The sequence below is a fragment of the Manacus candei genome, unplaced genomic scaffold (genome assembly GCF_025592945.1).
Source record: "Manacus candei isolate 608988 ecotype Guabito, Panama unplaced genomic scaffold, ASM2559294v1 h1tg000057l, whole genome shotgun sequence".
NCBI lineage: Eukaryota > Metazoa > Chordata > Aves > Passeriformes > Pipridae > Manacus > Manacus candei.
Window position 1 is genome coordinate 8401132 of NW_026138105.1, and position 21349 is coordinate 8422480.

Below are 21349 nucleotides of genomic sequence, written 5' to 3' on the forward strand. Positions count from 1 at the left end.
TGGAATGCTTCCCCAGCACAGAGCCCAACACAACCAGCTGATTGCACCTATGGCCAGAGGAAATGATTTAGAACAAGAGCTGCCATTTGTGCTCCCGAGGCATCTTGGACAACTCAATCCTGATCCATTGCTACGGGTTCCAGACATTACTATGACAGAAGTAAGAATTAGTTTTAAAAACCTGGGAAAAGTCAAGAGTGCAGACAATGTCCCTTCTATTTTAATAGAAAAAGAGCTTACATTTATTCATGAAGACTGCACATATACAACAGTCCAGATTTAACTATCAAACAGAAAGCAGCACTAGCAAGACTGGGGACAACAAAAAACTAGTTTGAAAGCTCAGTATGGTTTTAGGACCTGATTTTAATTTGCATTAAGTACTTCACTGCAGCACCAGAGAGCAGATTTCATAAGGATGAGAATTTTGTTCTTACTGTTTTCTTTCTCATTCTTCTCATGCTCATTTTTTGCAGCACCCTGAGATTTGAAAAAATTGTTCTCAATCAGAAAATTTCCAGTTTGTAGAGCAGCTTTCCCATCCCCCTTCAGAGAAGATTTATAAAAGTTGTGTTTTCCTCCAGCAGACTACAATCAGATGAGAGCCTAGCCTCCTCACCAAAATGTGATGAGTAGGAATGGAATAAATGGGTCAGGTTTCAAGAGATGTCTAGCTTGGAGTGATATTTGAAGCTCAGGAATGTAAACTGGCAGACAAGCTGTCATGGGAAAAACACAGGAAGATCTCAGCATATTAAGTGAAAGTCTCACCACAACTCTTTCTGCAGTCTTCCCTTGCCTCACCTGCAGCTAAGGAAACATGGTGAATTATAATAACCTCAGCAGTTTCAGGAGTGTAATTAAACTTCCAAATTAGGTGACAAACTCTGAGTAAAAAGACTTCACTGAATCCTACAGAGCATTGTGCAAGTGTGTGACTTAAGCAAATTTCAAGGCCTTACAGTTTTGAGCTGAGTCTGTAAAAATTCATGTACACATGACTTTCATGCAGAATCAGATGAAAACTTTACTTCTCCACTTCATTTTACTTTCAGCCTGGGTCCACTAGAAGCTACAAATGATAGTAAAATTTGATGGAGGAGGAAAAAAAAAAAAGGTAATGCAAAAGGAATGAATTTACATAACACAGAAACTGAAGGCAACATTTGCACGAGCTCCTCTGAAGCCCAAATCCCAAACGTCACAGAGCAACAGTCAACACGTGCCCAGAAACACAAAATATTAATGACACTGTGACAAAGCTCATAGATTTCAGCTCAGGAACAGCACTCCTGCTGCTTATGTTTATATTTGGCTTTTAAAAAGTAAGAGCACGCGCCACAGATGTTGGGATTTCTGCTGCTCTGATTTGCCTTGGAAAGGCAGGATACAAACTGATAAATGAATTCCCCCAGAGTGACTGTCCCACAGAGACAGTTTCATCTTTCAAGACCTATCACACTTCACGGTCCTGCACTGCCTCAGTGACAATGTGATGTGTCTGGATACAAATCACTGTCCTCTCGCTGAACACGCAAAGAAATAAAAACCCAGACTTGGCCTTTCTTTTTCTTTGGTACATACTCTTCTCAGTGAAAATTATAAGACAGTGTCTGAAGTCAAAGGACTGACAAACAAGGCTTCTTTGCCAGCATCCAGATCACCCAGGATGCAGATGCTTCCTCTGTCTCTGTTCAACCAGGGCGGGCTGTTTTCATTTATTAATGCCAGCACAGACCTATTTCCCTGCAACACTCTCACGTGCCTCATCAGATGCTCTACTTAGAAAACTGCCTTCTGATGTTTAATATTGATGTCTCTGCAGACTGCTTTCACTGCACCAATTAGAAGAGGAACAACAAAGCAACTCTCAAATTGCAGTCTAAGGACTCTCAAAGCACGTGGGAAGGTAGTCCTGTGAAATGAGCTCCTGTGAACTGAGTCCTGGAATATCAGAGAAGAGCAGATCCAAAGGAGAGTGCAGGCACATGTGTACCATGGAATGGAGAGAAATACAGGAATTACCAGCATGGTCCCATGCTGGAATGCCAGGGCAAGCAGAGTTGGAGGGGTGTGCAAACAGCGTGGTCTCAGCATTACAGGCTCCAGTATTTCCAGTTGCAGAGTTACACAAAAAAAGATCTCAACCATTTCTGAAAACTGAATGTCAACTTGCCTTAGATTTGTTACTCTTGAATATTTAACCTGTGATTTATCTTTTACTCTTGGTTATCATCATCTTGACAGCAGTGGACAACTCCCTGCTCTTCTGAAAAACAACCATGATTCAGTCGAATAAATTTGCTTTCAGCTTCTATAGTTACAGAGGAGAGGACAAACATCGAGTCCAGCTAATCTTCCAAACTAAAAATATTAACATAATTTCAATATATCATATTCTTTCTTCAGTCCCCAATACCCTTGTAAGCAATCACTTATTCCCTGTATGATTACACCAAGCAACTCTACTTGGATGTGAAGCCAAACCTCTAATCTCTACTCTCCTTCCAAGCCTCTCTTTGAAAGGTCATCAGCCTAAAATTTATTATATGGCTTCCTCCCAGCCTCTTATGAAAACTTAATCTCTTCACTGAGGAACTTGCCTTTTTTCCCTACTCACAGTTTTTCTGTTTTCAACGAGGAGGAGAGAATCACTTGACTTGTGCCCACAGAAAAGTCACCCAGGAGGCTTCACAATGTCATTACAGGGATAAGCAACCAACATGGAAGGTGGGGATGTAACTGCAGTTCCTGACTGTGCAAGAAAATCCGACAAAGACACCACATTTCCAAAAAGCAGTGCACAGTCAAACTGACTGTGTTCTCTGGCCCAGTTTCTAAAGGCCACAACCAGCCTTCAGGAGCACTAGTAATTATACCAGTGATTTATTTTATACAGTGGGAACGGGATTAAAGGCATTCAACCAAACTACAAAAACAACTGGCACAGAGAAAGTTTTTAAATTCTGAGTTATTTTTTCTACACCAACCACTGCTTTAAAGAATTACCAGTCTTCACCATCTGATACCACACAGTACATTAAAATTCTGTTACTATAAGTATTATCTTCCAAGGAAAAAGAGACTGATTTCAGAGAACATTTTTAGATCAGCATCAGGAGAAGCACATAAGAGTCAGGAAGATGCCACTTACACTCTCATCTATGATATTTTTCCAGTCATGACCTTCATTAAAAAATTTTCTACCCAGTCAAGTGATTAAAGTGATGAAAGGTCATTTAGCACTTTGTACTCCTTAAAGCTACTCAGTCACACTTGGTGCTGCAGAGAGTATTTGTCTTCTCAGAGTGTTTAGCACCACAGAGATGGCAACCAAATTGTCATCCTGAAAGAGTTGTTCACTTCTCCTACAGCAGTGACAGTTTATGACTAAAAGCAGAGTGAGTGCTGTGCTTACCTGGTACTAAAACAAGGAACTACTAACACTGAGGACTGGGACATTGAGTGCCTGGTTTACTTGTTATTGATTATCAGCCTATACAGTAACACCCAACTGTCCCCTCTGAAACCTGGTTCCTTGTGCCTTAGATTTTATAAAACACATGAGACAGAGTTCCTGTCCTGAATACCTGAATTTTTATTACTTTTTAGTTCTTGTCTCACAGATTACTTTAAGGTTGATATAAGCTATTAAAAAAAAAAAATCCTGTCAGTGTGGTCTATATATGAGGCATAAATTTAATCACTTTGAACATGGTTTTGCTGTCATCATCCTAATGGAACGGTTTGTAAGATTGTGGAAGCTGATGGTTATATAACCTTTTCTTTTTCCACACAAATTGTTCTATTCCAATGAAAGAATTAATAAACAGATTACTAAAAAAAAAAAAATCTAAATCCATGCTTGAGTACAAACAGTTTCTGAACAGCCAGCAGGGAGATCTGGGCACAGCCCGATCCAGAACCGCCATCTCTCAGGAGGTTCCTAAAAGCTGCATTTCACCTACTTGGGCAGATGCAGTGGATGTTTATGGATTTATCCACAGAAAGTCTCACTGACTTCCCCAGACAATGGAATTGATCACCAGAAAATTCAAAGTTCTGTGATGTTTTCGTTTGGAAACTCGTTCATCAAAAAATTCTCACGTGTATCTGTCCTCTCATTCTGCTTCAAATTCTGAGTTTCTGGTACAACTAGACTTTCAAATCGAGTCTTGGCAATAAGCCTGTTCACAAAGACAGTTCTGTTCACCTGCTTTTTAGCTCCTGGTCACCAACCAGCACTGCAGACATTCCTGCAAACAGAGTGTGAGGGGATCCAGCCTGCTGGGTATGGAATAGGCTTTGAGTGAGCATTACCTTCCTCTTGCTACTGTCAGTGTAAATGAATAAAATACCCTACCTATCACTGCTCAGAAAAAAAAATTAAATAAGGAATTCAAAGCTAATAAAAATTCCTCAACTGGCAACACAGTTGCAATTTGGAATTTGTTGGAGGGTAAAATGTACATGACATTCAAAGGATCCCTAAAATATCTGTCCATAATTAATAGTGCTGTGACAAAGAATAAACACTCAGCATGATAAAAACCAATGAGGATCATGTTCCTTGTCAATGTGTTGAGAGGAGGCTTTGGGTTTGAAAAAGATGATCTTAATGGATTGTCTTCTCACACATAGCAAAGCATGTAGAAGAACTTTGGAATTATCCAGAGTGAATCCTGGAGGGTATGTAATTCCCATTGCTGCATTTCGAGGCAACTTCCATTAGCATGGATTTTACCTTACTGTGTTTTGGAAGATGATAATAAAGAAAAAATGCAGAATTTTTAAAAGAAAAAAAAACACCAGAAAATTTGAAAGGAAAACATAGAAAGGAAGGAAAGAACTCTGTCAGTGTAGGGTATTTTCAGACATTTTCAGATATTTCCATTCCTTTGTATTTGTTGGCTGATCTGAGCTGCCACATTAAAATCTTTGGCCTGAGAGAGAAGTGCAAGAGAAATGTCACCTTTGTGATTATTGCCTCTGCCCTACAGACCACACCTCACAAGCAGGAAGGATCTCATCCACATGAAGTTCTGCCTCCACAGCCAATGACAAAGAAGCCACATCACTCTTGCAAATTAAATTTGGCTGGAATAGTAGCACAGAGGGACAGAGTGCCAGGCAGCTTTTTGTTTTGCTAAATGAAAGGACGTGCTATGGTTTCAGTGGAACCCATATGTCACTCATACCAAGGGACATCAGTAACATGTTTCCTTCTGAAGAAAGAACACAATGAACTGATTAATCAAACCTTAAAATGAGGAAGAAAATTATCACAGTCATTTGTTAAAATTCGAAAGGGCATTAAGGAAACAAACAGTTCTAGTGATATTTGCTATGGTCAATGCAATGGTGTTTTCAGTTTCCCAGACTTACAGAAAACTGGGACCTTCTTTCTGGGACTTGAGTCCTTCTGAAGGCAGTTTTTTAGTGTTCCTCTCCTCTAAATCTCTTAATTTTTATTCTGTTTCTATCTACATGAATCAAGGATCAGATGATTCAAATAAGTTTGTTTGATTCTGCACTGGCTCGAGTCTTTTTTTTTTTAAACTGTGTGAAGGCACTCTGAAACCCTCCTATTTATGCACTTACTTTACATGAGAGATAGTAAAAGTAGTGTTACACCCACCTAACTACAACCAGAAGCTATGAATTTATTTGAGGCTGGCAGCCTAAGCTGCTGTCAGATGAAACAGGCACCTCCAAAGGGTGCTGAATCCTGTGATGGCTGATAGCCCAGGGCAAGTGGAATTTACTGATAGCTCACTTCATCTACATACTTAATTTTTAGGCACATAAATTAAGGCAATGTAAGCTCTACAAAATACCAGGAAATGGAGAAGTTGTCTCAGTGAGTAAGTTTACTTAATGTGTCTCTAATTTCACAGGTCTATGACATCAAGACTGGAGTACTACAGAGATGGAGGAAGATGGGAGAAAGCAGAGAAGACACCTGTAGATCCATGAGGCTCTATCTCCTTCCACATTTATCTGCCAGGAAGTGCAGATGGAGCACCTGCATCAACTCTGAACTGATTTTCCTGAAGTGAAAACACAATGTAATAACACTGGCAAGGCAAAGTTCATAGCCAGAGGTACCATCTCTCATTAGACCAATCAGTAAATCCTAGTGTGTTATGTGTGGAATCAGAGATAAGAGACACAGAGAAGTTAAGCCACTCCTGATGTCCAGCTCTATGACTAAACCCTTTCCTCCAGCAAAAGCAGCTCTAGAGCATTTACAATAGTTTTCCTGCCCTTTTCACTGTCATTTTAAACTTTTTCAATCTGTCAGACAATATCTGTGCTAATTTCATTAACAATGGAATATATTCCTCTTGAAATCTTCTTTCCCAGCAGCAGTAAAGTAAAGCTGAAGCAAAGCCCAAACCACAGTACTGTTAAAGCCTGGCCTGGATAGTTCCCAGCCCAGTGCAGACTAATTGCATTTTATCCCAACATTTTTGTGGACAAGGAGAACGAGAGGCCTTTCCACATGCTTGTCTGGAGTGTCAGTGCACCCAGCTGGGCAGCTCATGTGAGGACTGACCTGGCCCTTGGAAAATAGGAAAATTGTCCTCTCAGGAGAGGGACTTTCTCACAGAGATACCTGCAGAATTGAGTCCATCCCTGGGCACTGCTGAGACATTTCAGAGACTCCCAGGATGGGTCAGGTTGGGAGGGACCACAGTGGGTCATCCCAGAGGACACTGCAAATAACCACTGCATTTAACCAAGAGATTTCTACCCAGGAAGGCACTTCATTGGTTTCAGCAGAAAATCCAGGTGAGTGCTAAGGATTCCACTCTAAAAGGAATTCAAATTAAGGCCCTCATTCCAAACAGCTAAAACAGTTAAGCATCTGCATTGCCTGCTTTAATGAACAGTACAAGTGGCTAAATGAGATTGCTAAATCTAAGGTTATACATGAGCAGGACCTTTGCAAGAACTAATTAAAAAAAAAAAAAAGTAAAATTATCAAATTGGAAATGCAACAGTCATTTCAATTATAAAAGGCAAAACACTAGTGGTTATTGGTCTCCTTGTTTAAATGGTGTTTATTTAGAACCACTAATTAATTAACAGAACCCCGAGATCACAGATAACATTGTCTGGGTAGAATTTCTGTTTCCACACCATACACACATGAAATTCAAAGTGAAAGCCTTAAAAACCTAATGCAGTGAAGGCAGAAAATACTAAACTTTTCAAATCCTCATTTCTCTCATGGCCTTTTGCTCACCCCAGTCTCCTAGCACTTTTTTTTCCTTAAGAGACATTATGTGTTAGGAGAGCAAAGCAGCCTGGGGAGGTGATATTTTACCATTGTCTGTGCCATTAATGCAGTTAAAAAATCCTCAGACTGGAAAAATCAGACAGATGCATCTTCCAGGTTCACATGTGCCAACTCCATCTGTTAAATCATTAAAACACAGGCTTGGCAGATTCTGGAGAAAAACACATTTGTTTTCACTATAAAGAGGAAGAGTAAACTTTCTTTCTGTTCTTACAATTTCCCCCTCCCCCATAATTACTTTAATGTGAAAGTCTGCATGAGTGGGCACTATTTAACATGCTACTGAAAGAGGTTTTCATTGCATTGGGATGTGTATGTGTCAAATTATATGTCATAATCTGGGTTAGTCAAAGAACTATTAAACCAAAGTCTATAGCTACATTGAGATGCTTAATCAGTTGCCTTCTTATTGCATATATCATGTTACAGCACCTATTTAAACACTGATTTTCCTTACAAGAATGAACCTCCTCAGGATAATTTTAAAGGTGCAGTTTAAATAAGGAGTAGTAAATCAAAGAAGCTGCCAAACCTTGAATAAAGTAATTGATAACAATAAACCTTTTCCCAAATCTATAATGAAAAAAATACCTTCTGCTTTCAGGATAAACAAAGGTAACAAAACTGTAACCTGAATTTAATACCAGCATCCTATATTTTCTCAATATCAAAACTACTGATATTGGAAAAATAGATTTATTTGGTCTTTTTTCTACTACAGTCACTGTACAGTCATTCTGCACTATGGTAATGTTATCTGTAGTGTACACATCTAAATATTGAGCATTTGGAATGCACCTAAGTATAAAATAGGATGAACCCAGCCATAAGTATGACAATGTGAATAATTTAAATCCCAAGACCTCCTACAGCTACTATTGCAACAGATTGCTGCTGAATGCATTTCTTTCTCTTGGTATTCTACATAGGAACGGAATTTCATTCTCCAGGCTTGTTACTTCAAGTAACATATATCCTATTTAAACCCAGCAATGGTGTTTGGAAGTTTTGTCTTTTCTGTGTTTGCTTGCAGTTTTGCAACTGTTTTATATCATCATATTATTAACAGTGGTTCTCTCTGTAGCACCCTTAACAGCAAAGTGGAGAAATGAAAAGCTATTTGGCATCAAGACACCTGCTTCTACAAAATAAATGTGTTGCCATAAAGGATATTCCACTGCACTATCCTGAAGTTTCCCCAAGTCATGCCCCCTGCCATCCTGTGCATCAGGGCTCACAAAACACAGTTTCTTCAGCCCTGAAACCAAGATCTCACTTTCTGTATTCCCTAACTGCAACCTTCAGTTCTGTCCATAGTACCCACAGTGGCTGGAGGAGCTGCATTTCTTTCCCAAGAAGTGCATGAAACACTTCTTTGACTGGAACTGGCAATTCTGCTTTTTGGTCATGCAACCCCATCTTTCACCCTCCTCTCCACCAAAGAGCTTCAGAAAAACCTGATGGGACCTACCCCACCCAGCTCTCTTTGCACAGAACTGATGGGGCACTGTGCACTCTGCTATCAACAACTGTAAGTGTGATTCTTTTATTTATGGGCTCCCAGAAGAGTTCTTAGAACCTGGGAAAACTGCAGAACCACTGCTTTGAGTCATCCAACACTTTCCTAAATGTGCTCTTTCACACTGCTTCCACACCCCTTACACATGGCCAGGCTCTGCCCCAGTAACCCATCACAGCTTCCCCACTGAAGATCAACTTTGGTTGGGATTAAGCGGAACAGAAAGAGTTCCTCCAGTATTTCTCAACATAATATTTACAACCTTGCCCCTTTTATTGTTTCAGCATCATTTCACTGCCTGAGCTGTGCTCAGACAGGCAGAGCACAATGTGAGAGCACCAAATAAAGTAAATACAGGCATATCACAGAACACACAACAGGGAGAGAGCTTAAAGCATTTTTCAACAAAAACTGTTACTGCAAGTATGGACTTTCTTTCTAGCAAGTATTCTGATTTATGCACTCAGAGAATGCACAGGGAAATGTATCTAAAAGAGACAATCATTTCATCACATTACAGCTACAAATAGAGAAATCTGAACTTATAGCAAATACTCTCAAATTAGAATACAATTAGATGCTGATATTCCATCATCACCTGCAATCGCCCTCAAGGGAAGCAAAATTGCATGAGACTAACAGAACATTGACTTGGTTTAAAATTTACAGGAGGCTCAAAAAACTTTCACAAGCATTTTACCTCAGAAACAATGTGCTACTTATTCTTCCTAGCAATGATTTTTCACATAGCATTCTGGGATCAAAATGTAATTTCAACAATAACATATTTTCTGACATTCTTCAAGGAAAAATTACTGGTTTCTTCCCTCTAAAAGGATTTAGATGGAATAACATCTGTGTTGAGATTATTGTGAATATGTTAAACTGACAGCAAGTCTCTAAGGGGCACTGCTCATTAATGTTCTGTGCATAAAATTAAAACTTGAAATATATTTTTCAATCCTTTTTGAATCATTTAAGCAATTCTCATGCAAAGAAACTATTGTGCTGCAATAATATATTTGCAGAGTAGGATATGAAAGCTATTAAAATGTCCTAGACCCCCTGCCTTTCAGGCAAAAGGAAAAAAGGAGACGCTTTCTGATTTGAAATATGCACTGTATTGAAACAAAAAATACTTTCACAGACCATGAAGAGTTTTATTTCAGTGTATACAACGCAACAAAAATTTAAAATTGTGTCCTTTTCCTTCATCTTTAATTCATATTGTGCCTAGGTACTTCAGCACAGAGCAGCAGGAGAATTCTGTTAAGTGTTGCACACTGGCATTTACAAGATATTTTTACCCTGAGCAGCCTACAAGTGGGGCCATATTCTTGGAAACTGCAGTAGGGCAGCATTCTGCCAGCTCTCTGCAACCAGGGCTGGGGAGTTGTGCTCAGAGACAACACCAGTTACTAAAGGATTTTAATACAAACATCTGCTCCAGTTTGAAGGTGACAAAGGTCTCCATGGCAGCAGAAGAAATAATTTCGTTTGGAGGGCATGTATATTTATTCCACCAGGTACAACAGAAATGTAAGTGTATCCATCAGGTTTAGCATAAAGCTCAAACCCAAACAAAGTCCAGAGAAATGTGCATAAAGCTGTAGCTGCGTCATTTTATGGAGGAAAAAAAGGAACACATTACTGTTGAGAAAACAGACATACCCTCACTGTTTCAAAAGCCACTGGGTAAGTACAACCACAATAAGATGACAGTTCTAAATTTTGCCACAACATATGATTCTAACCAAGCCATTGGGTTCCTTCCATAAATGGAAATTCAGGAACTCCAATTAACATATTAACAAATTCTTGATGTGATAGACTTTAGTAGGTTTTTTGAATGAAGCCTGAGCTTATAGTGTCAATGGGGTTTTGTTGCTTAAATCACAGTAACCATAACAAGGCAGTCTCAGGCTGCCTATGTCTGAAATACTATTTAAAAGCAAAAGCCACTGAAGTTATGCTCACAACCTCCTCTATCAGATTCCACACCCAATATTGCAAATCACAGACCAGCAAGCATAGAAGTCCCAGTACTAATTAATATTTTTGGTAAACATTTTCAATGCAAGAGCCTCAGCAGAGATACACAAATGGAAATATAGACCCCTCAGCAAACAGCTTCATTCTCAGAAGTGCCGTGGAGGGGAAGACACAAGTTCAGTGTAGCTGAAGGAAAATCTGTGAGGAGGGCAATGCTCAGAGTGTGAAGTGCAGGCCTTCAGGAACACGAACAGGGAACAGGGACCGGTGCTCTGCGGGTTTCCTCGGGGACATCAACATCCCCCCGCCCTCCCTGCTGTTATCGCCCATCAGCGTGGAGCATTTGTTCTACTTTCCCAGCCAGCAGCCTCGTCAGAGCACTGCCGGTGGCCTCGGCAGAGCTGCCAGACATCCAGCGAAAGCTGGAGCACCGCAGGAAGGTTTGGGAATTACTGGTCACACACCTGTTAGACACACAGCTCTGGGATAATTCCCCAAATCGCAAGCACGTGTGTGCTATTCATGGTGCACACACACGTGGGACACCGCCCTGTCTGAACTACCCCACAGAAACCAGCATTCAAACATCTCTCCCAGCAGGAACCAGCGCTAGAGAAGCTGCACAGCCCCCTGTGCTAGAGCTGCTCCCACGAAGAAAGAATTACTGGGTCCATAACACCCATCTCTCCATAAGAAAGTGTGTTTCTGTTCTGCCAGACCTTTACAGTCGCTAGTTTGTTTCACAACCGTTCAGATAACAAGTACACAATTCAAAGCCTCATTTAGTGACAAATTCTTCTCAACCTGCAAGCTTTTACATCACTAAGGAGAAAAACGGTCACACTTTCTCATTGGCAGTGTTGCTTTCCCATTTCCCAATGGCAGTTACTACAACTCATGGTAAGTAACAGTGTTACAACACGGGCTGAGGACAAAGTTGGATGAAGAATCTCCCAAGCACTTTCATGCACTTCACACCTGGGTCTACCCAAAGCTGAGAGAGTCCTTACCTGGCTAAGGCTGCTCTAGAAGTAAATCTCAGCATATTCAGTGGGAGATAATCACAAACAAACAACTCTTACAAACATTTACAAAGAACTCAAAAGACAACAGGTTTGTTTCCTACAATCATTTCAGAGTATCCCATAGAAAGCTTTTGCATGCTCATCTGGACTCTTTTCTCCATAAACAAGCAATATAAAAAAACCTTAACATTTTCCTATCAGGGCAGACATGAGATTTCCAGAAACCAAAAATTAACTCAGATCTTGAAGACTCCGAACATCAACAAAGCCACAGTTGCATCAGTCTTTTGCAGCAGGAGAAGTTTAAAGATATCCACCTACCCTGAGTTGTTCACTTCAGCTCAGGCATCACCTTTTCCTGTCTCCGTTCTGTCTGCTGCCTTGATTGCAGAAGCACAACTGCTCGTGGAGCTGTTCTGTGAAAAACATAAAAACACTGAGCTGACTTTCTCCTTCTGCACAGTCTGTTTAAGTCAGTTTGGTCCCCTGACCTATTTCACAGAGCAGTACCACCTGTATTTGTGTCAACACAACATCCTGAAGCTCTGGAAAAATCGGGAGCCTCGTGCACTGCCTCATTATGTGCTGCTGGAAGCATTTGTACAGCTGAACAGAAAACTGCATTTGGGTTAATGCACATTGTTTGCCACTGCTCTCAAGTTCTAGACAGGTTGTAAATTCTGGAAGAACAGTTGTAAGTTCTGAAAGAAGAGCAGCACTACTGAGCTGCTGAATAATTGGCTATTCCTAACTGGAAACATTAGAATTTCAGCATTTATGGCAACATCCAGATTAGAATTTACCCATCTTAGAAGATCTAGGATTCATGAATCACAGAATATTCTGAGTTGGAAGGGGTCATCGATCTGAAGCACCAAGCATTGAGACTTTATTCTATTTAAACATGATACATTAAGTGATGGAGTATCTTCTTCAACATTTGTCAGGTGATGACAAACGCTGCTGTTTGTAGCTACAAGATCCAGACTTCCAGCAAATGATTTTGGAATCTCAAGGGACCCATATTCCTGTCATTCAGTATCGTTATTAGCTCATTAAAATCCTATTTCACTTTTTTCTCATAGTGCAAGTGCAATTCTAATATTGCCCTCTGCTCATAAGAACTTAGGATCTAAAACTACTCATTTACTACATTCTCTCATCTGAGAAATAATTAAGTACAGAAAAGAGAAAAGCTTGAACATTCTAAAGTTCTATTTTCACAGTGTTTGAGTAGGAAGTTTCATCTTTCTTGACAAATGCTACTGCAGTTTAAGCCCTGACACAGTAAGCTACAAATTTGATTGTTTCATTAACAAATTACTTTTTTCACAGAAAGCATCAGTGCAATAAGAGGGCTCCTGAGATAAATGTGACTAAGCAGCAGGAGTTAATTAAGTAGGACAATGAGTAAGCATTTATGGGTGTGATACAAGACTCAGATGATTTAATTGCTAGTCTAATTATCAATTAGAGAATCAAGAAATGGCATGTAAGTGAAATACTCCGTTTGTTGATACTTTAATGATTTTAGAGACCCAGAAGAGCAGTATTAATTGCTATTTTAGGACTACTGAAGGAGTTTTTATTCTCCTCTTACTCAAATAGAGTAATGACTAATAAATGTATATAGTCTTCTCATACTTAAGTATTTAAGGCCTTTAGATCCTTCACTCTACAAAAAAAAAAGCTAGTAATTAAGCATTCAAACACACTGCCTATAAACCACTCATCTTAAGTCCAAACCTTTCTGAATTTATTTTGTAATAAGGATAATAACTGCCCATGGTGTTAGAGAGCCCCATTAACTATTTACAGTGTGTTTGCACAAGTCAATCTCCAGACAGAAAGAAAGAGGTCAGGGAACTATTTAAATCCACAAGGGCAAAGAGCCAGTTGGCTGCACTCATTGTTGAAATGGTTTATAAAGAACTGCAAGAAATTAAGATTACCAAAAAATTGATGGAGAGCCAAAAATATTAATGTATTGGAACACAGTGGACTCTTTACAAGCTGTAAATATTTTTTGGATTGTCACATAGAACCCATAAAGCGTGTTGAGGTCTTTCTCAGAACTTCTATTGGAGGCATGTAGCTCATAAAGAACATTTACCAGAAAAAGAGATCAGAAAGACACTGTATGTCACAGGATTGGTGTTGTGTCCCACTGCAATTACCAAAAGATAGTGTTGGTGTGTATCAAGAGGAACCAGGAATAAAAAACTGGGGAGCAGGAGCAAACACCCATCATAGCACATATGCTCTGAGCATTGGGCATGTTGACAAGCTGATTAACAAAATAAAAACCAGCATCCTTCAACTATTCCTCATGTCCACTTCAAAGGATTAAAAAACTTTGCACCAGCTTAACACAAACGTGTTTTCCTACTAACGGTTAAAAAACAAAACCAACAAAAAAACCAAACAAAAAAACCAAAACAAAAACAAAACCAAACCAAAACAAAAAACCCAAAACAAAACAAAACAACCAAACCAAAACAAAACAAAAAATCCAAAACAAAAACCAAAACAAAACAAATAAACCAAAACAAAACAAAAAATCCAAAACAAAACAAAAAAAAAAAACCAAAGGCGCATAAAAAAAAAAAAAGGCGCACAAAAAAAAAAAAAAGACACCTCCTCCCAAAAAAAGAGGTGCAAAAAAAAAAAAAAAAAAAATTACCGAAAACACCAAGCGCGCTTCCCGCGGTTTCCTGAGGTGCCTCAACAAAACACGGCGCGGGGAACCGATACTTTTTCCCCTGAGATACGGCCGTGTTGTCACAGGGGAGCGGCCGAAGGACAAAGGAGCAACGCCAGAGGCACCCCACCCTTCGCGGAGCGCTCGCGCGCTCCCCGCCATTTTGTAGCCGCCCCCGGCAGCGCCCGCCCCTCCCGCCATGTTGTGACCGCCCACACGGGCACCGCCCCCGCCGCCGCTGCCCCTCAGCCCCCGGGCGGCGCGAGCGGAGCCCCGATGGAGCCCGGCAACTTCATAGCGCGGGACAACTACTGGTAACGGCCCCAGCCCGCCCTGGAGCCGCCGCTGCTCCCCTCCACTCCTCCTCCCGCCGCCGCTGCTCCCCTCTACTCCTCCTCCCGCCGCCGCCTTGCCCTCCCCGCGGCCCCGCTGAGGCGCGGGCTGAAGGGGTTGTTCATGAGTTCACGTGTGTTTGAAGACTGTGCCCGCTTTCACAAGCGCGCCTTGGTAAAAAAATCGAGATTTTTAGAGCTTCCATTCCCCGCCGCGTGTGGGGCATCGAATCAGTCCACAGTAAATGAAAGAACATTGCAGCTTATTTTTCATCCTCCTCCACTTCCTCACACACTGCGTTCACAGGCGCTGTTTCAAACCTATGGAAAATGTTTTCCTGTTACCTCTGAGTCAGACAATGGTAACTAGCACATAAACTTGGTGTTGTAAGTTAAGGTAATAAGGTAAAAGCTATTTTCAAGGTAAATATCTAAAGCTTCCTGCTAAACCGCTGTGCTTTGTAGTATTAGTAGTTGGCTTTGTGCATCGGGTTTTTGGTTTTCAATGAGCGTTTTCAAAGTAATCTTTAATATTTCTTGGTTGGTTTCAGGAAAAAATGCGTCGAAAAGGAAGGAGATGCTGCAAAAAGATGGTCTGACAAATGGGGGTTCTTGAAAACACCTCTTGAGGAGGTAAAATTGAATGGCACGTAAGCAACACATGAAATCTAACTGCACACAGATTTATCTGGACACAGAATTAGGAGAGCTCTGAAGACTAGAAATGTACTGAGTGTGCTTTGCTAAGCTGGGATCCGAGGTAACAACTGCACTGGGTTCAAATACTCAGTTTTCCTCTGAATAAAATAACAGCAAGTGGTAATTTATATGCTGTGCATATTCTGATATATTTCTCTTGAGAAACATGACTCCTAGTAGTGTTAACAAGTACTAGATGCACACTGACAGGAAAATATTTCCCCTTTGTCTATCCATATGGTAGTTTAAAAATCTAGGGGAAAAGGTTCCAGCTAATTAAATTGTCAGTGGGGGAATTTACAACAAACGAAAATATTTGGAGCGATGTCTCTTCTCAGTGATGTTATTAGAATATAGTAGCACATAATGTTCCATTTGGAATCACAGTACTTCATTGCTAAAGGACAGGATTGATGCAGCCCCTGCATGGTTATAAGTGTAGAAGTAATCTGCTCTAGGAGTTTTAGAAAATCCCTGTAGGCATCCAAATTAGCACTTTTGAAACCTGGTCCTCATGGTTTCATTATCCATCCTGGGTGACTGTGGTCTGTGACACAGAACAGCTTTGCACAGTTGCTATTGGTGAATATGTGTATTTAGCATCTATTAATCTTTGCTTTGTAGTCATATAAGACATATATACATATATAAGATGTATTTCTAGCTCTTTCTGGACCCATGATGTAGCAGCAATATTTAGCCTTCCACCCGAAATTCAGAATTACATCACCTTCTGAAACAAAAAAAAAAATCCAGTAATTTCCAAAGCACTGAAATAAGAGCTTGAGATGGAAAGAACAGGAAGTTCAGCTGCAACGAGGGGAATGGTGTGGATAACACAAAGAACAGTAAATTTCAAAATATATAGAGTCCAAAATTTAATTATGTTTCGGTTTTAGTTGATAGGAGATGAAAAAAAAGATGCAAAGCCCAAGATAGAGCTTCCAGAACACATGCGGATTCGCCCTGTGACACCTGTGGAAAAATACATTAAGGTTAGAAAATTACATTTTAAATTGTAATACAACAATATCTCTTGTAAGAAATCACACAACCTCTAAAACCCAGTTGTCTTGTAGAGGTGGGTCTTTAACTAAAGGTCAGAGTAAACTGCATTTGCAACCCGAGCAATGCTTTAAAAGCATTTGTTTAAGACAAAGAATTGCCCTTTGGATATGGTTGTAATTTTTCTACCTTTATTTAAGAGAGTCTTCTTGTTGGCACAGACAATGCCACTGTCCTCTTTAGTGGCACAAATTAATAGGAAGCCAGTTCTAACGAGCAAAGTAATAGTTATTTGATTTTATATTATATGATTTATATGTTTGGTGCCTTGACGTTATCAAACAGCTGGAAAGGACAGTAGAATGTGAAGGTTTAATTTCTAAATATACCCTGTGAGAATCACCAATGAATGGGGTAACTATACAGGCAGCTAAAGCAGTGACACTGGGAGAGGAATATATTCATAGAAGGGTAAGGAGGTGCTAACAAAAAAGGTTAGTCCACTTAGAGAAGATTAAGGAAACAAAGGAGACTGGAAATTCTTACTTGCTGAACCAGCTTTCTTTCAAAGGATTCCAAGGGTGGGAAGATAAAGCAAGGAAGTTGTAAAAGCTTTTACTGAGATTAAACTGAAACAAAAATTAAGTGCTAGTGCTGAGTGTGGCAAAGCAATGAAATGGCATCATTTCTGCCATCAGTGCTACTTATTGTTCAGTTTGTAGACTCTCAAACACGAATTTTAGTGAAGTTACAGTTTCAGTCCCGTTTCAGCAGTGAGGGGTTGGGGTGTTGACAGTCACCCAGCTGAGCTGCTCAAGCACCGGGCAGAGCCTGGGGCACATTGAAACAGGGATCAGAGCTTCATTACCTCGGCATTTGGAGGAACATCAGGGCTAGCTGTGTTTGGGTCACTCTTTACATGTTCAGAGTGAAGTTTCTCACCTCCTTTTTCAGAACTATGTGTCTTTCTGCACATTTACCTTCGCGGTGGTAATAGTCATCCCTCTTCTCCTCTCTAGGTCAGACTAGTAAAAGCTTTTTCATTGTCCCTTCCCCCAGATCGAAAGTGGGACATGATTCCCTTCATTATCCTGCTCGGTGGGTGGCACTTTTGGCCATAAAAAATTATCTTTTTTGAGGAACTGCTCCACCTCAATATCATAAACGTTTTCTAATCTTGGCCAAAGAACAAAGTGAAGCAACTCTGGCAAGAGAACTGAAACATTGTTCTCTTGCTGTGTATTGCTCTACTGAGTCCCCAGATGTTAAAATGATAGAACGTGCCCAACAGAGATGATTCAGCCAAAGTAAGCACAGCAGTCACTGAACAGACACTGCTGGCTTTTGTTTGGTTTCCTCCTTAGCTAGATTAGTTGCAGATTAACTTGCTGCTTACCCATCTTTTCAAGTAGAAAGAAGGTGGAATGAGTAAGTAGTTCTTGATGCAATAGCCAGCTTGGTCAGAAACATCTTTAGCATTTGGTTATAAAGTTATTATTCCGTGGCTGCACTGCTACCAAATATATAACAGCAACTAGAAAACACTATTTCTCCTGTTTGGAGAAGTTAATTAGTTTTAAAGGTGATGATGATAATGATGATGATTATTCTGTATGGGAAAAAGCTAAAGACAAAGATAAAATTCTTCTCCTAAGAATATAAAACCACTAAAGCCCTTAGGATTGTACCAAACTTTAAAAAAAAAATGCTAACATACACTACTAAACAATAATTTGCTTTTTGGTTTTAGAAGGTGGTAAATGAAAGGTAGTTGCTTTGTTGGAATTTGGCCCTTGTAGTTCTCTCTTTCCCTGTGTCTTGCTGTAGAACAGCACCTAAATTATTCTAATTAAATTATAAACTATCATGTGTTATAAATCAAACTTGCATGCACCTGGGCTGTCTTTCAAAATTTTTGTTTCCTTTCATTAATGTCAATGTTTTCAAGATATTAACTCAGCAAATTACATTTGGAACCACTATTTTTTATAAATCCTCATTTCCATCCACACGACAGCACAAAAGCTGATGTCGCCTGACAGCAGTTACCATCACAAACCCTTCCATCATTCACTTTTACATGGTCCTTTTATTTTAGGTGCTTCCATCTCCTCCAGTGCCTAAAACTACGCAGGGATTCATTGGCTGGAGATCAGCTGTGCCAGGGCTGGAGCTGGAGATCGACCATCAGATCCGGAGCTGCAAAGGAGCCCTCTGCAGGAGCCTGAACTGACCCCGGGGCCCCACTGACAGGAACCAAGGATTAGGCACACAGATCCATTTGCAGTCCTGGCTACACATCCCACAGTGGACTGGTGGACTGTTGAATATTTATGCTTTCCACGTGATTTATGTAAACATCCACAATCATTTTGGTAAATGTATTTTCATGGAGCATTTTGCTTGTTAGTGATTATTTAAACCTGTGGCATCCAAGGTGTTAACTCGGCTTCAGGTTTACTTCAAAATAACAATGAATACACTCAGATAAAGATCACAAAGCAGGTACTATTTTTATTTGCATTAATAAGACTATAATTTAAAAATACTTATTGGAAGTTGGAATGACAGAGCAAATTTTTATAATTGTTTCTCCATGAGATCCTCTACTCCTACTCAGTTTCACAGCATTCTTCAAATATAAATACAGACTACTGTGTTCCTGACAATCCAACTGTACTGCTCATTCCCAATTCATCACTTACCACTGCTGGAATCTGTGTTTAGAATTCATTTTCCATGAGCACTGACCTGGCCCACTGTTGAGTTCTCAGGTGCCTGTGCTGGCACAAAACCATCTCTTCTGTACAGAGAGGATGAGAAGATGCAGAGGAGGGTGTCAGGCATGACTTCAGTCAGCTCAGGCTGCCATGGGACTGCATCCTTGCATTTGGAAGGAAGCTTTCCTCATTAAAAAACAAAACACAGCAAACAAACAAAAAACACCTGCAGAAAAAAACAATTATTAGACTTCATCACAGTGTCCCCACTGGAGCTTGAAAAAAGCACACAAACCATAAGTGTAGTTAAGTCATAATTATAAAATACACTGGGTTTGTATTGTGTGCTCTTTGCAGGTATTCTGTGTAGTTACACACATAAGTAATTGAGTAGTTCCCAGTACACAAACAAAGTGTGCAAGGGCCACAGTGACACGAAGTCACTTTGAAAAATCAGTTTTGATATCAAAACAGGGTTTTTTTCAATTAGTTGATCAGAATGCAAATGGGTTACAAGGCATTTATGTCACTTCAGTTTTGTGTGTACCAATATTTGTCCCAGCCAGGACAGGTCAATACTCGGGAACAGCAGAGGATTGCACTGGGAGTTACTGGTGTAGCTCCCCCGTGCTGTGGAGATCAGTCTTGCACTTCGTTCCCTGCAGGTTTGCCAGGATTTTTGGAAACTCGGAGGAGACTCCATTGCAGCAGGATGTAATTCTAACTGGCCAACATGTTTAAACTAGAAGGTCGCTTAAACAAAAAGGAGCCTCCAAAAAGTCAACACAGGCAGCTTCTTCTAACTCCTTATTACTTAAAGAGGAAAGATGTTGCTTTTTAATCCTGCTGCAGGATCTCCATTGTGTTCTCCAGCCATCAATAGCTACCTCTTGAGTCAGCACTAAGTGCTTGGCTATCATAGCAGTAAGTCAGCAGCCAGTGTTTGTTCTTCCCTTCTTCCCAAGAAATGACTCACAATGATCAACATCCCACCTTTTTTTTTTTTTTAATCCAGTTCCAAATGCCCACAAAATAATAATATTTTACTTTTTCCATATTCTTTACAAATAATGGAGAAGTGACTCATATCCTTTGGAAGGATTACCCAAGAATGAGAACACATAGCAGGAGTAACTTCAGACACATTACTTAAAAAACAGAATAAAGAATAACTTGGAATCAGACTCTGGAAATTTAACCTAAATTGCAGTTTAGCTACTAACTATAACCTGTTTAAACTGTTCTTTGAACAGCCAAGATCATTGTAAGAACAGTATTTTAGATCAGTGTGCTTTCTTGTCATTGCCAGGTTTGTATCTCTTGCTTATTTTAATCATGTGGTTCTTCAGTTTATTTTAAGGTCCTAAGATCCTCTTATTGTCTGCTTTATATAAACAGGTATAATAATGATTGGTATGTAATTTAGTAACAACAAAATTACATTAATTCAGGCCAAATGAAAGGGGAACTTCAAGACCACTGGTTTTCCAAGAGTTGTATTAAATAACCAAAGCTGGCACCTGATATCCAGTGGATGTTTGTGTGAAGAGAAATCCAAATGAACCGTGGTTAGATTTTGAAAACCAAAATAAATTCTTTGTCCAGCATCTTCAGTTGAAGATTTCTGAATCTTATTCCTGATGTCTGAATATTAACTCTGTACTAATAAGGGGGTCTTTATTATACATTCTGCCATTTTAAGGTACCTTTACTTCAGGACATACTTTGATACAGCCTAATTTGGGACATGCAAGGAGTATTGTCTCAAATTGGAACTCATTCCTCTAGCTTAAATATGTCAGTTGGTAAGTGCTCCATGTATTCAATGTTTTGATGTTATGTGAAACTATAAACCTCAATATTTCTTTTCTCAGCACTTTTGGTTTTACCATTATACCTGAAAAAATTGTGTAGAAGTTGTAGATTTGCAGCTGACAAAGGACTGCCCAGTCATCAGCCCCACTGAGAATCCTAGAGGCCAATACAGAATTTGTTACATCACCTTGTAATGTTTCAAACCTGGCCTTTAATTTGTGGAAATTAACCTGTT

The 21349-nt window shown here is 39.9% G+C and overlaps 1 protein-coding gene across 1 annotated transcript; it reads left to right on the forward strand.

The window, feature by feature from the left end:
- The first annotated feature begins 14534 nt into the window (after positions 1 to 14534).
- Positions 14535 to 20362, forward strand: CUNH20orf85 (chromosome unknown C20orf85 homolog). Its single transcript, XM_051803515.1, has 4 exons — positions 14535 to 14857; positions 15427 to 15508; positions 16474 to 16569; positions 18678 to 20362. Exons 1-4 carry the CDS (start codon positions 14820 to 14822, stop codon positions 18810 to 18812), a joined length of 351 nt encoding a protein of 116 aa, XP_051659475.1. The 5' UTR covers positions 14535 to 14819; the 3' UTR covers positions 18813 to 20362.
- Positions 20363 to 21349: the final 987 nt, after the last annotated feature.

Bases quoted from the DNA above. Each gene is read 5' to 3' on its own strand.
- CUNH20orf85 (XM_051803515.1), top strand. From the start codon at position 14,820: ATGGAGCCCGGCAACTTCATAGCGCGGGACAACTACTG. The intron at 14,858-15,426 runs GTAACGGCCCCA...GGTTGGTTTCAG, and splicing joins ATAGCGCGGGACAACTACTG to GAAAAAATGCGTCGAAAAGG. The intron at 15,509-16,473 runs GTAAAATTGAAT...TTTCGGTTTTAG, and splicing joins TGAAAACACCTCTTGAGGAG to TTGATAGGAGATGAAAAAAA.